This window comes from Rhinatrema bivittatum, chromosome 1 (assembly GCF_901001135.1).
Source record: "Rhinatrema bivittatum chromosome 1, aRhiBiv1.1, whole genome shotgun sequence".
In the NCBI taxonomy this organism is placed as follows: domain Eukaryota; kingdom Metazoa; phylum Chordata; class Amphibia; order Gymnophiona; family Rhinatrematidae; genus Rhinatrema; species Rhinatrema bivittatum.
Genome location: NC_042615.1, coordinates 236,201,394 through 236,216,050, shown reverse-complemented (window position 1 = coordinate 236,216,050; position 14,657 = coordinate 236,201,394). Strand labels below are relative to the sequence as shown.

The window sequence follows — 14,657 nt, the reverse complement described above, 5'->3', positions numbered from 1 at the left end:
ACATTTATATACAAGAGCCATTGAGATCACACCCAAAAAGCCAGCATATTTCATTTTATATCAGATGAATAACATTATGGAACATTTAAAGATTATGTATCTCAACGTTAACTATGGAGGAAAATGATTTAGGGAGAAAATGATGTTTAGCGTCAACTATATAGTATAATTCACATATTAGAGTTTTGTTTTTTTTTTTTTTAGAATATATTTTATTGTATTCAGACACAAGTATAATCCAAAGCCGTTCATAAAACGGAACGAACAGATAACAGTACAAGAGCCGCAATACATCTCAGCAATTGAACATAAAACAGAAACATAAATAGGAACACATATGCTTATCTGTACAGATAACATGCCATGATATTTGGATTTGATAACATTCGTAACCATGTATGTCCAAATACAATGAAAGTTTCATATTTTCTCCCTTTGCCCTAGCTATATTCCCCTACCTTCCCCACCCCGAGGTATAGTATGATGATTGCAATAGGTGGGTAAGAACCAATCATTAAGCGGAAGGCCGTATAAAAGAAGAATGTATAAAAGAAAGATATAAAAAAAAACACTCTACCGGGTCTGATGTCGGAGGTAAAGGGAGACATTTCAGTATCCTATGGTCACCAACCTAAGTCGGGATAACCAGCTACTAAGATAAGGGTCCCAGATATTACTGTGGCCGTAGATCACCCACCACAGTGTCCGATGCTAGCTGGCAAGGAGCAGGGGTCCATTATATTGTGGTCGGCCTGGGCTGTAAATGCTTTAAGAAGGGATCCCACACTTGCGCCACATCCACCTTCCGGGAAGATTGGTGCCTGGATAAATATAGTTCATGGGAACAAAGCCGCAACATAAGTTTAAACCAGAGATCCCACACTGGACCCTGGACGTCCATCCAACAAGCCAAAATTCCCTTCTTCCCCAAGAGTGCAGCCTTGACCAGGAAACTCAACAACCATTTAAACTGTGGGCCTTTCACCATGGTATCGGACGATATGCCAAAGAGCCACAACAAGGGGTCCAATGGAATATCACAGTGCCAGAGGGTCCCACAGAAGGTCTGTACATCAGTCCAAAAAGTCTGTATAGCAGGACATTCCCAAAATACATGAAAATAAGTCCCCGGGGCTAACCCACATTTCTGGCACACAGGAGATGCACAAAGGTAGGCCTGAAATGCCCTTACAGGAGTGATGAAGCTCTGCCACAAAAATTTATATTGGGTCTCTCTCAGGTCCTCCGTGGCCGTTATGGAGGCGATCTGGGCAAAACATTTAATAAAAAGTTCGTAGGACAAAGAGAATAGAGGCCATTTTGTCCATCTAGCATAAAGGCGCTTCAGAGTCGTGTCTGGAAGGCCCTCACCCAGTCCCTTATAAAATATGGAAATAGTAGGCCTTTTAGAGGTCCCAGTTGAGAAAATATTTCTCAATCGTTCAGTGGTGGGAAGCTCCCTCCAGTTATTATTACAAAATTGCATAAAGTGTCTGATTTGTAAATAGGCAAAGTTGTCCCCTGGTGGAAGCCGGAATTGGTGCTGAAGTTCCGAGAAACTGTATAACTGACCCGTGAGAGGATGGATCAATTGATACAGATAAATAAGTCCCAGAGCGCGCCATCGTTGAAATGCTATCCCCTGTGTACCTGGTAGAAAGTACGGGTTGTTAGTCAGGGGAAGCAAAGGGGAAATCCCTCTAGGCTGTCCAAGCCTTTTACAAAGTTTCACCCAAGCCATCCGACAACTGACCACCAATAGATGATCTTTAAGCTGCTGCGGTACAGCGGTATCTTTCATGTGTAACAGAGAGTTAAGAGTGGGAACCCCATACCAATCGCACAATAAGGAGGTCGGGATATAGTGTGATGTTCCCCACAACCAATCTTGGACGAGCCTCAACATGCATGCCAGATTATATTGCACTAAATCTGGACAGTCCAATCCTCCCAGCCGAGGCTGCCATTGTAAGCTAGGTAAGGAGATACGCGCCTTCTTTCCCCCCCACAAGTAATTTCTTAGGTCTCGACAAAGTGAATGAATGTCTTGGGTCGAGAGCAGGAGGGGCATCATCTGTAAAATATACAGCCATTTGGGGAGAATGACCATTTGATACAGGTGAACTCTCCCCTTCAGAGATAAGGGTAATGCCTGCCAACGATCAAGTGTAGTGTGGGTATATTTCAGAAGGGGTTGTATATTTAACTTATAAATAGCTCCCAAATCCCCTGGTATCTTCACTCCCAAATAGGTAAGCACCCCAGGAGCCCATCGCAGTGGGAAGGCTCCCACCCATGTATCGTGCAGTTCCCCTGTAACATCCATAGCCTCTGACTTATCCCTGTTTATTTTAAGTCCAGCAAAAGAGCCAAATTGTTCTTGTATACTAAGCAGCTGGGACAGGGATGTAGCAGGGCTCGACAAAAATACCAGGACATCATCAGCGAATGCCGCTACCTTGAACCGCCCTCCAGCCCTCTCAAATCCCAGGATCTGCGGGTGGGCCTCAATTTTACGCAAAAGCGGGTCAATAGTCAGGATATATAGAAGGGGGGATAGAGGGCATCCCTGACGTACTCCCCTTTGAATCTCTACCGAATCCGAACTGACTCCATTCACAATAATCCGGGATAGTGGTGAGGCGTATAACAACCGAATGTAGTGTGCAAACTCCCCTTCCAACCCATATCTGTGTAACACTGAAAACATATACGACCAGGACACCCTATCGAACGCCTTCTCGGAGTCGAATCCTATCACCAGCGCAGGAGTAGCCGTCTGCTGACAAAACTGCAATGCCGAGAGGAGCTTGACAATATGGCTGGTAGCCGATCGCCCCTGAACAAATCCCACCTGCTGTTCTGTAATCAATGTGGGGATAATTAAAGCTAGTCTATCGGCCAATACCTTGGCTAGAATCTTAAGATCACTGTTAAGTAAGGAAATCGGTCTATACGACTCCGGTTTTTGAGGGTCTTTTCCGGGTTTGGGGAGAACTATGATGTGTGCCTGGTTACATTCCCGGGGAAAACTACCCTGGACCAAACCGTCTTTGTAAAATTCTGTTAAAGGGACCACAATCTGCGGTTTAAGCAACTTGTAAAAATCATACGAGAACCCATCTGGGCCCGGCGATTTCCCAGAGGCCATGGATGTGATAACCCGCATCACCTCATAGGACTGGAGAGGGCGGTTCAAAAACTCCCTCTGCTGAGCAGTAACCTGGGGCAGTGGGACATCGGAGAAAAAATCCTGTTCGGCACCATCTGGTGGGGGTGTACCTGCCCTGTATAAGGTAGAATAAAAAACCCGGAACACCTCTCCTACATCTTTAGCCGCCGACACTGGCTGGCCATGTGTGTTTTTCATAGTATAAATTAAAGATTTTGGGCGAGCTGCCCGTACCAAGTTCGCTAAGGGCCTACCCGATTTGTTCCCATAACGAAAATAATTGTGTTGTGCAACCTGTAGAGACGTACTTGCCCTTATGTGAAGTACTGTGTTTAACTGATTGAGAGCACTAAAATAGGCCTTTCGCCGAGCCTCGGAGGAGTCTACCAGCCAAGCTTTCCGGGCTTGTTTAGTGAGGGATTCGAGCCTTAAGATATCGGCATTGAGCCGTTTGTAGCGAGCACTCGTATACCCCAAAATGTCACCCCGTAAGACAGCCTTACCCGCTTCCCAGTATAAGTGAGGTGTATTAACATGTTGGGCATTGTTCTTGGCATAATCAAGCCACTTATCCCTTAGGAAGGACTGGAATTCTTTGTCATGTCGAAGCATCCCGGGAAACCTCCACTGCTTCTGACCAGTGAACCGGGGACCAATGTTCAATGTCAAGGAGACAGGTGAGTGATCTGAGATAACCGGTAACTCAATGTCTGCTTTAACCACTTTCGGGAACGCCGCCCCATCTATTAACACGTAATCTATACGAGAGGAGGAGCCGTGAGGGTTGGAGAAGAAGGTGTAATCCCTATCCAAGGGATGTAGTGTCCGCCAGACATCTATAACTCCCAATTGTGAACAAACTGTATCCACCCCTTCACCCCGTTTGGAAGGTTGTTGTCCCCGAGTCTGGGATCTATCCAGAGTCCCATCCATCACGCAATTAAAGTCTCCGGCTACCAACAATAAGCCTTCCCTGTGGGATAGAAGCTGACCATTCAAAAAGTTAAGGAAACGCTGTGGGTGCTTCGTAGGGGCATAGATACAACAGATTGTAACTGGCTGACCCTGCCATTTACCAAACACTAGCACATATCTACCCTCAGGGTCTGAAAGAGAGTGTGTCGATACAAAATCTGTGGATTTATTTATAAGTATCGCTACTCCCGCCTTTTTATGTTGTGCTGCAGCAAAATAGCACGTCTTCACCCAATCTCTCTGAAGTTTCAGAGATTCCTTAGTAGTGAGATGAGTCTCCTGAATACACACTATGTCTCCCTTTAATTTTTTGAGGTGGGTTAAAACTTTTTTCCTCTTTATGGGGGAGCCAAGACCATGCACATTCCATGATATCAATCGCACCATAAGATTACCCAAATAGTAATTGGAAATAATAAGGTTCTAAACATGTGTCCAAGGGTAGGGGTCCCAGCTGCCCCAACCCCATACCAACCACCTCTTTCCCCCCGTGGTAATTGGAAGGTACTCCCACTGCAATCTGCGACAGACATCCACCCACACACCCCACCATTCAACCCCACAACAATAACAACACCCCCCACCCAAACCCCAACCCACCATATTGCTCTAAACCATGTAAAACCTCCCCAAACCCCATACCTCCCCCTCCCACCCTCTCTCCATCCTCCCCCCCTCCCTCCCCAAAAACCCCAAATGTCAGATGTGGCACCAGATCAGGGGATCCGTAGAGGGTGGCCGGGTGCCACGGCCAGAAGAACACTCAAAAACAAACCTAACCAAGTCCTCATGTAAAACTGAACGCAGGAAACTGAAATAACAGAGCCATGGTGCCTCCGATACCATACAATCTGTTGGCAAATCTCCACTGACTGCCAAAGAGAAAGTCACAACCAATGTTCACAAAGAGAAAGTCACGACCAATGTTCACTTTACTAGCAAGCTGTAGCCCACTCCGGTTAGGCCAGCTGTGTTTCTTCATTTGTAAGCTAGCGCCATGGACAAAATGTCCGGATTCAAAAGTCACGGAGAAATTGAAGCAGGGCTATTCAGTCGAGGCTGAAGAAATTTCAACGCTTCAGCTGGGTCCCGAAACATGTAAGTGGTATTATCCTGCCATATCCTAAGTACTGCAGGGAATTGTAGTGTAAAACGAATCTTATGCTCAAACAGTTTAGAGCACACAGGAGAGAACTGCTTCCTTTGTTGGGAGACCTGTGCCGAATAATCCTGGGTAATTCGGATTCTATGGCCTTTGTATGTGATCTCCTGATTTTTTCTGTAGGCCAACCAAATTTTCTGTTTAATAGCAGAATTTAGAATCTTAGCAATCGCAACGCGAGGCCTGGGATCCGTCGGACGCTTGGTCCCCAATCTGTGCGCCCTTTCAACTTTAATTTCGCCCCGGAGTTCCGCAAGGCCTACCGCATCCGGAAGCCAGCCCTCCAAAAACGCCACGAGGCCTTGTTCATCCACTTGTTCAGGGAGACCAAGAAAACGTAAATTATCTCTCCTGAGGCGGTTTTCAAGGTCGTCCAATTTTTGCTGGCATTCCTGTAGCGCTTTCTCCGTGGCGGTGACTTTCGCGCCCTGCTCCGTCATCCCATCCTCCACCCCCACGATTCTGCCTTCAAGCACATCCATCCACGGGCCAAAGTCCGAAATCGTAGCCTTTACCTCTGCCAGCTGTTGTTGAATCCCCGCCAGTTTCGCATCCAACGTTGCCTCTAAGGTAGCTTGCAAAACTTCTACAGTTAATGGCGCAGTTGGGGACGTTTCTCCTGCGCCGGACGCCATCTTGGAGTCCGCGGGTTTACCCTTCTCCTTTTCCTTTTCCCGTTTTCCACTGCGAGAAGCCATGGGTTGTGGGGATTTGTGCATAAAATGGACTATCGACATTCGGCTCTTTCCTGTGGTCTGCACTCGGTTTTGCCGATTTTAGGAGACAGTGGCGGCAATTTTCCGGCCGTGGCACCCGGAGCTGCGGGAGAGCGCGACTTCCCTAGCACATCACCCCACGTGACCCCCTCACATATTAGAGTTTTAATACCAATTACAAAACAGCTAATGTTGCTGAACAGACTGAGATGTGAACCAGTTATTTTATGTTTTTGGGGTTTTTTCTTTTTACATTTTTGTTCCTGAAGTTCCTCCAGTCTCCTTTCAGCTCAACTGGAAATAGTGCTGGAATCTTAGCACCACGAGCCTTCTTTCACAACTACCTAGGGAATTTTTCACCAATTTTAATAGGACCCCCCCCCCCCCCCCCCCCATATCTATTCTTAGTCTGTTCGTTGCAGCAATTATTCTGAGGCTGGGAGCCATGTATACTCTGTATCATGAGGCCTAATTTGGTTATCAGGCATCACCATTGCTGCAGCATCTCTAGCACTAACTGACCTGGGGCCTGAAAGACATGATCCAAGAACTGAACCAAGGGCCCTCCACATGGCAATGTGCAGATCTGCCAGTAAGTCACTGGGACAGCCCATGCATTTATTTTACTTTAGATTAGACCAATTTACATCTAGGTAAGAAATAATTTAGAAGTTAGTAATCTGCCATTTCTTGGAGATATATATACTTACTTTTGAGATCCTGGTAGCCTATTTTGACTTCCAAGTAGTCCAGATAAATGTGAACTTCGGTAGGGAACACTACCTACAAATTAAAAATAGTAGATGTGTGAACAGCAGTTAGCATTTTAAAATTACATTATGATTTATCTTCAAGTTTATTTTCTATTCTGCTCAATTATTTTATATACTTTTTAAAAATGACCTAAGTATAAATCCCTATAGATCCATAAAACATACAATAAAGTGCAGTCTATCATTAAACCTAAAAGCTATAATTAAAAAAAATAGTCAGATAGCTGTTGTCCTCAAACGTTTAAACTGCTGAAAGCCTGTGGTTGACTTGCTCATTTGCTGTATGTTTTTGTGGCAGCCGGTTACAGCTCAATTCAAATCAATAAATTGCCAGCATTATAGTTAATGTAAATGTTTTAAATAAAAACAAAATCAGAAAAACTATAGAATTAGGAACTATATAATCTTTTATTCCATAATCTGAGTTTTTTCCCAAGCTGAATAAACCTTGCGGTCATTTGATGTGGTTATGAGTGAGAGCGGAAGTGTGGTGGGACTGTAGGCAGGCTTGGATCTAGGCAGTATTCAATTGAATAATCTGATTGCCAGTTCAAGGACACAGCTTGTTCAAATTCAAGAAGTAGCATTCTCTGCCTTTTGCCTGGAAGTCAGAGGAGGAGTAGAAAACAAAGTAACCATGATGTACAATAGCATATCAACCTTGGGACCACTACAATCTCACCCCTAAACACTTTAGCTGGCAGGCTCGGATTGGGCTTGAATTCTAAAGAAAAGGAAGTGGGGTATTTCAGGGACTTGGATCAAAAAAGAGCTTTTTCTCCAACTGAGTAAAAGCTGAGTAAGAGTTGATAGGTCTCTGTTATTAAAGAAAGCAGAGTTGCTTACCTGTAACAGGTGTTCTTCGAAGACAGCAGGTTGTTAGTCCTTACACAAGGGTGATATCAACAGATGGAGCCCCGACACGGAAAACTTATGTCAAAGTTTCTAGAACTTTGACTTGGCACACTGGGCATTCCCAGCATGCTCTATACCATGAGTCCATGTGGGGTCCCCCTTCAGTCTTATAACATAGAATTATATATAAATCAGCAACAGAAGAAACCCAACTCTGTGGGGCAGCAGGTGAGTTTAGTGAGGACTAACATCCTGTTGTCCTCGGAGAACACCTGTTACAGGTAAGCAACTCTGCTTTCTCAAAGGACAAGCAGGATGGTAGTCCTCTAGCTAAAGGCTGCTCCCCAACATAAAAAGGGACCAAAAGACACTCAAACCAGGTGTCAACGGGGAAGACAACCTGAACCCAAACAATGGGTCCTAGGAGGGAGAGACTTGGGTTCTACACCTCAAACAGATTCCAAAGGACAGACTGGCCAAATCTACTGTCGTGTCGGCCATACCTATCCAAGCAATTGTGAGCTATGAATGTGTGGAAAGAAATCCACGTTGCAGCCTTACAGATCTCCTCCAAGGCAACTGCTTGCAAGTGGGCCACTGATACTGCCATGGCTTGATGGAAAGAGCTTTGACATGACCCCAAGATGCAGAGCTGCCTGGGCAAAACAGAAGAAGATGCAATCTGCTAGCCAATTCGATAGTGTATGTTTGGCAATGGCAATGTCCAACCTATTCCTATTAAAATAAACAAAAGTTGGGTGGACTGCCTATGGGCTTCTGTCTGCTCCAGATAGAAGGCTAAGGTCCGCTTGCAGTCCAATCTGTGCAGGGCTCAATTGCCATGGTGCGAATGGGGCCTGTGAAAGAATGTTGGCAGGATGATGCACTTGTTAAGATGGAAGTTCGTCACCTCCTTAGGCAGGAATTTAGGGTCTGTACACAAGACCACTGTGTCATGATAAAACATGGTATAAGGTGGATAAGTCACTAAGGAATGGAGCTCGCTGACCCTTCTCAGTGAGGTGAATGCCATCAAAAAATGACTCCAGTTCAGATACTTCAGGAAACAGGTGCGCAGTGCCTCAAAAGGAGCTTTCATCAGCTGAGCTAACCCCAGTGGGAGGCTTTATGAAGCAGGCCCCATATGAAACGTACAACTTAAGTTTGAGAGATGGGTGTACCATCTACACCATGGTGGAATGCGCCAAATGCCTTCAGATGAACTCTAATGGAGTTGGTTTTCAAGCCAGCTTTCGATAGGCATAGAAGGTAATCAAGCAGTTTTTGTGTGAAGCAGAAGAACGGATCTAGGGCCTTTTGCTCACACCACATGGAAAACATCTTCCATTTCAGTCCATAGGACTTTCTAGTAGAAGGCTTTCTAGAAGCCCCCAGGACCCGAGACATATCGTCTGAGAGATCAAGGGGCTGCAGAATCAGCCTCTCAACATCCAGGCTATGAGCAACCGGGCCTGGTGATTGGCATGTTGCAACCTTCCTTGATCTGGTGTGATGAGATCTGGGGATATTCCCAGACTGATTGTTCTCTGGATGTACAACTCCCGTAGAAGTGGAAACCAGATCTATCTTGGCCAATAAGGGGCTATGAGGATTATAGTCCCCTTGTCCTTGTGAAGCTTCAAGAGAATCTTCACCACTAAGGGAATCGTAGGAAATGCATACAGAAGACCCTTGCCCCAATGTTGGGCAAGGGTATCCAAGGCTGGTTTGCCATCTGTCCTGTACAGGGAGCAGAACGAGGCACTTTCTTTTGGAAGGGGATGTGAAGAGTTCCACGTCCGGGCTCCCCCAGAGGCGGAATAACTGATTCACAACCCCCTGGTCCAGGGATCACTTGTGGGGTCTGAAGGCATGACTCAGTGTGTTGGCTAACACATTCTCTGACCCAGTCAGGTACATGGCCCAGAGCATCATCCCGTGGGACAGGGCCTGTGATCAGATCTGAACTACTTCGTGACACAGGAGGTACAAACCCATATCTCTCTGCTTGTTGATATACCACATTGCCACCTGGTTGTCAGTTTGGATCAGGACAACTTTGCTGGACAGCTGATCTCTGAAAACACATAGTGAATATCTGATCACCCGGAGCTCCAGGAAATTGATTTGGTAACAGCTTTCTTGGGCAGACCAGAGACCCTGGGTACTGAGCCCATCTACATGAGCTCCCCATCCCAGGGTGGATGCATCCGTGGTTAGAACAATTTGGGTAGGAGGTCTTCAGAATGAGATCGCCTGTTCCAGATTTGAAAGTACCCGCCACTAACACAAAGAGTCCTGGAGGGGCGAGGTGACTCGAATGCGATCCTGGAGGTTCTGCGGGACCTGGCACCACTGTGACCTTAAGGTCCATTGGGCCCTGAGCATGTGTAATTGTGGCAAAGGAGTAACATGTATGGCGGCGGCCATATGGCCCAACAACCTCAATGTGTACTATGCTGACATCTGCTGGTTCTGCTGAAACTCTGCCACGCTTGTCAACAAAGTGATGGCTCATTGATGGGGCAGGAAGGCCTTGGCCTGAGCCTTGTCTAGCAGGGCTTCTATAAAGTCCAATTGAAGTGAAGGGCTGAAATGGACTTCAGGAAGTAGATGACGAACCCTAGTGACTCCAACATCTGGATGGTCAAGCGCATGGACCTGACGGCCTCTGCCTGAGATGCGCTCTTGACCAGACAATTGTCCAGATAAGGGAAAACATGTACTCCCAGCTTGCAGAGGTGCACCACCAACACGGACATGCATTTTGTTAAGACCCATGGGGCTGATGATAGCCTGAACGGCAACACCCGATACTGGAAGTGCTGTTTTTCCACCATGAATTGGAGATACTTCCGGTGACTTGGGAACTTCTCGATGTGTGTGTATGAGTCCCTCAGATCGAGGGAGCATTGCCAGCCCTTGTTTGCAAAAGGGGGATCAAGGTGCTCAGGGAAACCGTCTTGAACTTTCCTTTTTTTATAAATATGTTCAAGGCCATTAGGTTTAGGATGGAAGGGAGTCGTCCTGTTTTCTTTGGAATCAGGAAGTACCTGGAGTAAAAACCCCACACAATTTGCCATGGTGGAACAGGCTCTACCGCTCTGGCCATTAAGAAGGCCTCCTGATGTGCTACGAGCCTATAAAATAGGCTCAGAGGGCAATTTGGTAGGACACCCAATAGGTTCAATTGATATCCCTGACAGACGATGGAAAGAACCCACTGGTCTGAGGTTATACTGAACCACAGGTTCACAAAGAACTGCAGCCTGCCCCCAAATGGAGATCTATTGCCCTGGGTAGGGGTAACTGGACTATGCTCCTTACGACCCAGTCAAAACCCATCCTTGGAGTTAACTGAGGCACCAGCTGGGCCTTAAGGGGCCCTCTGCTGCCTGGGACGGCCACGAGGTCCCTGATGCTGCTGATGGGAGCAAGGGGGTGGAGGATAGTACTTCCTCTGGTGAAAGGCTTCTACTGCTCTGATCTCGCCAACCTCCTAGCCTAGGAGAACAGGTCCAGAGTGCTGGCAGAGAGTTGTTGGAGAGTTTCATGGTGGTCTTGCAGCTGGGCCATCTCATCCCTCACCCTATCTCTGAAGAAATTCTCCCCAGTACATGGCACGTCAGTAAGTCTTTCCTGTAGTTCTGGTCAGAGATCCAAGGCCCACAGCCATAGCATTCTTCGGGCACTGATTCCCACTGCAGAGACTCTCGATGCCATCTTTAAAACACTGTAGGTTGCTCAGATCTCGTTTCCCACACTCCAAGCCCTTATGCACCAGCAACATAAGGGTGCCTGCTGCTGCTGAGGCAGCTGCTCGGCCACCTCCTGCACCTGCTTTCAGATGTCCCGTGAATACTGGCTCATATAGAGCTGGTAGGAAGCTATACAGGCAATGAGCATGGCCCCCTGAAAACCACTCTCCCAAGAGCATCCATCACTTTGTGATCCTTCGCCAGGGGGTGCCGAGGAATGGGTCTGAGACCACTTGGCTCTTGTGAGAGAGGTTTGACTACCATCAATTGGTAGGGAAGCTGTCGCTTATCGAATCTGGGAGATTCTTATTCACGGGAGGCACTGTGAGGGGGTGTTCACATATATGTATCAGTAACTCTTTATGGATATCATGTACCAGGACCGCCACAATCTCCTTAGAAGGCTCCACAAACTGGAGGATTTCAAGCATTATGTGCCTAGCATCCTCCTCTGTCAGTAACTGAAATGAGATGGGAGAGTTAGAGTATATAACACTGAATGATGACATAGATTTAATTGGCATCCCAGAGACATGGTGGAAAGAGGATAACCAATGGGATAGTGCTATACTGGTACAAATTATATTGCAATGGTAGAGAGGAGCAACCTAGTGGTGGGGTGGCGCTTTATGTCCGGGATGGCATAGAGTCCAACAGGATAAAGATCCTGCAAGAGACTAAGGGGCAGATTTTTAAAAAGTACGCGAGCGTGTACTTTTCTTTGCGCACCCGGCGCAAACAAGAGTATGCCGGATTTTAATAGATATGCACGTAGTCGCGCGTATCTTCTAAAATCCGGGGTCAGCGCGCGCAAGGCTGCGCAAAATCGGCAGCCTGCGGGCGCCAAACAGCCTGCCTCCGTTCCCTCCAAGGTCGCTCCAAGGAGGGAACTCCGAAATTGGAGCGGCCTTGGAGGGAACTTTCTTTCCGGCGCCCCCCACCTTCCCTTTCCTTCCCCTAACTAACCTGCCCCCCGGCCCTAATTCCCCCACCCCCCCCACCTTTACTGCCAAAGTTACGCCTACCCAAGGCAGGATTAACTTGTGCGAGCCAGGCTGGCTGCTGGTATGCCATGTTCCGGTCCGGGGGCTGGTCCGGAGGCCGCGGCCACGCTCCTAGAATGCCCCTGGGCCGGAACCGCGGCCCCGCCCCGGAACGCCCCTGATGACGTGTCGCCGTGACATGCCCCCCCCAGGAAAGCCCCGGGACTTACGCACGTCCCGGGGCTTTGCACGCCAGCAGTCTATGCAACATAGGCTCGGCGCGCACAGGGGGAGCTTGGGGCAGGTTTTTGTGGGGTACGCGCGTATCTTATACACGTACCCCTTTGAAAATCTGCCCCTAAATGCACAATCAAATCTTTATGGGTAGAAATCCCTTGTGTGATGGGGAAGAGTATAACGATAGGAGTATACTACCATCCACCTGGCCAAAATGATGAGATAGACAGCGAAATGCTAAGAGAAATTAGGGAAGCTAAACAAATTGGTAGTGCAGTAATAATGGGAGATTTCATTTAAGCAAATATTGACTGGGTAAATATAATATCAGGACATGAAAAACTCATAAGGCTTATACTTAACCCTTACGCTCTCCTCTCTACCATATTCCTACAGCCTTGCCCACTAATTTACTTAAATGTACATCCCCTTTTTCTTTCTCACCACACCTAACTTTTTGTTGGCAATTATTCATATCGATTGTATATCAATTGTATATAAGACTTCTATCCCATTTCTTTCTCTCATACCCAGCTTTTCTCTTTTCCAATTGTGTTTTATAAAATTCATTCTATTTATTTATAGACTTATAAATTCAGTGAGATAACAATTTGCTTTATACCACTATTTTATTTTTCCCTTTCATTGTTCCACTGTTCTCTCTCCTCCACCCCCCGCTTAACAAGTTTATTGTAAAGTTTATTGTTTATTGTAAATGTTTATTGTAAAGCACTGTTGCACATGTTCGTTCTAGTTGGCACAGCTGCAATGTTTCTGTTAATTGTGAACCGATGTGAGGTTACTAAACAAATGTCGGTATATAAAAACTGCAAATAAATAAAAATAAATAATGCTAGAGAGTTAAAGTTCCTGGATGGAGTAAATGACAGTTTTATGGAGCAATTGGTTGAGGAACCAACAAGAGAGGGAACAATTTTAGATCTAATTCTCAGCGGAGACCAGGATCTGGTGAGAGAGGTAACGGTGGTGGGGCTGCTTGGCAATAGTGATCATAACATGATCAATTATGAATTAATGACAGGAAAGGGGACAGGAAGTAAATCCATGGCTCTAGCATTAAACTTTCAAAAGGGAAACTTTGACAAAATGAGGAAAATAGCTAAAAAACCCCACAAACTGAAAGGTGCAGTTGCAAAGTTAAAGAGTGTGCAACAGGCGTGGACCTTGTTTAAAATACCATCTTAGAAGCACAGTCCAGATGCATTGCACACATTAAGAAAGGTGAAAGGAAGCCAAGCGAATGCCGGCATGGTTAAAAAGTGAAATGAAAGAAGCTATTTTAGCTATAAGATCTTCATTCAAAAATTGGAAGAAGGATCCATGAGAGGAAAATTAGAAAAAGCATAAGCACTGACAAGTTAAATGTAAGAAATTGATAAGACAGGCTGAGAGAGAATTTGAAATGAAGTTGGGTGTAGATGCAAAAACTCATAATAACATTTTTTTTAAATTATTTGAAGCAGAAAGCCTGCGAGGGAGTCAGTTGGACTGTTAGATGATCGAGGAGTTAAAGGGGCACTTAGAGAGGAAAAGGTCATTCCAGAAAGACTAAATGAATTCTTTGCTTTGGTGTTTACTGAAGAGGATGTTGGGGAGATACCTGTTCCAAAGACAGTTTTCAAGGGTGATGATTCAGATGAACTGAACCAAATTATAATGAACCTGGAAGATGTAGTAGGCCAGATTGACAAACTGAAGATTAGTAAATTGCCTGGACTAGCTGGTATACACCCCAGGGTTCTGAAAGAACTAAAAAATGAAATTTCATTTTAGGAAAAATTTGTAACGTATCATTAAAATTGTCCATTATATCTGAAGACTGGAGGGTGGTCAATGTAACCAACACTTCAACTAACCTCCCTCTCCCTCGAATTAACCAACTAAGATGGTCCTTAATGACCTTGGGCAAGTCACCTTACCCCTCTTCGCCTCTGGTACAAACCTAGATTGTAAGCCCTTCGGGGATAAGAAAATACCCACAGTACCTGTATGTAAACCGATGTGA

At 46.0% G+C, this 14,657-nt stretch overlaps 1 protein-coding gene across 1 annotated transcript in view; it reads right to left on the bottom strand.

The window, feature by feature from the left end:
- Positions 1-14,657, bottom strand: part of RNF212 (ring finger protein 212) — a 462,006-nt gene that overhangs the window by 22,210 nt on the left and 425,139 nt on the right. Inside the window, exon 12 of the mRNA XM_029592744.1 lies at positions 6,736-6,808. Within this exon, the coding sequence (XP_029448604.1) occupies positions 6,736-6,808 (73 nt within the window). The remainder of the gene's footprint in view (positions 1-6,735; positions 6,809-14,657) is intronic.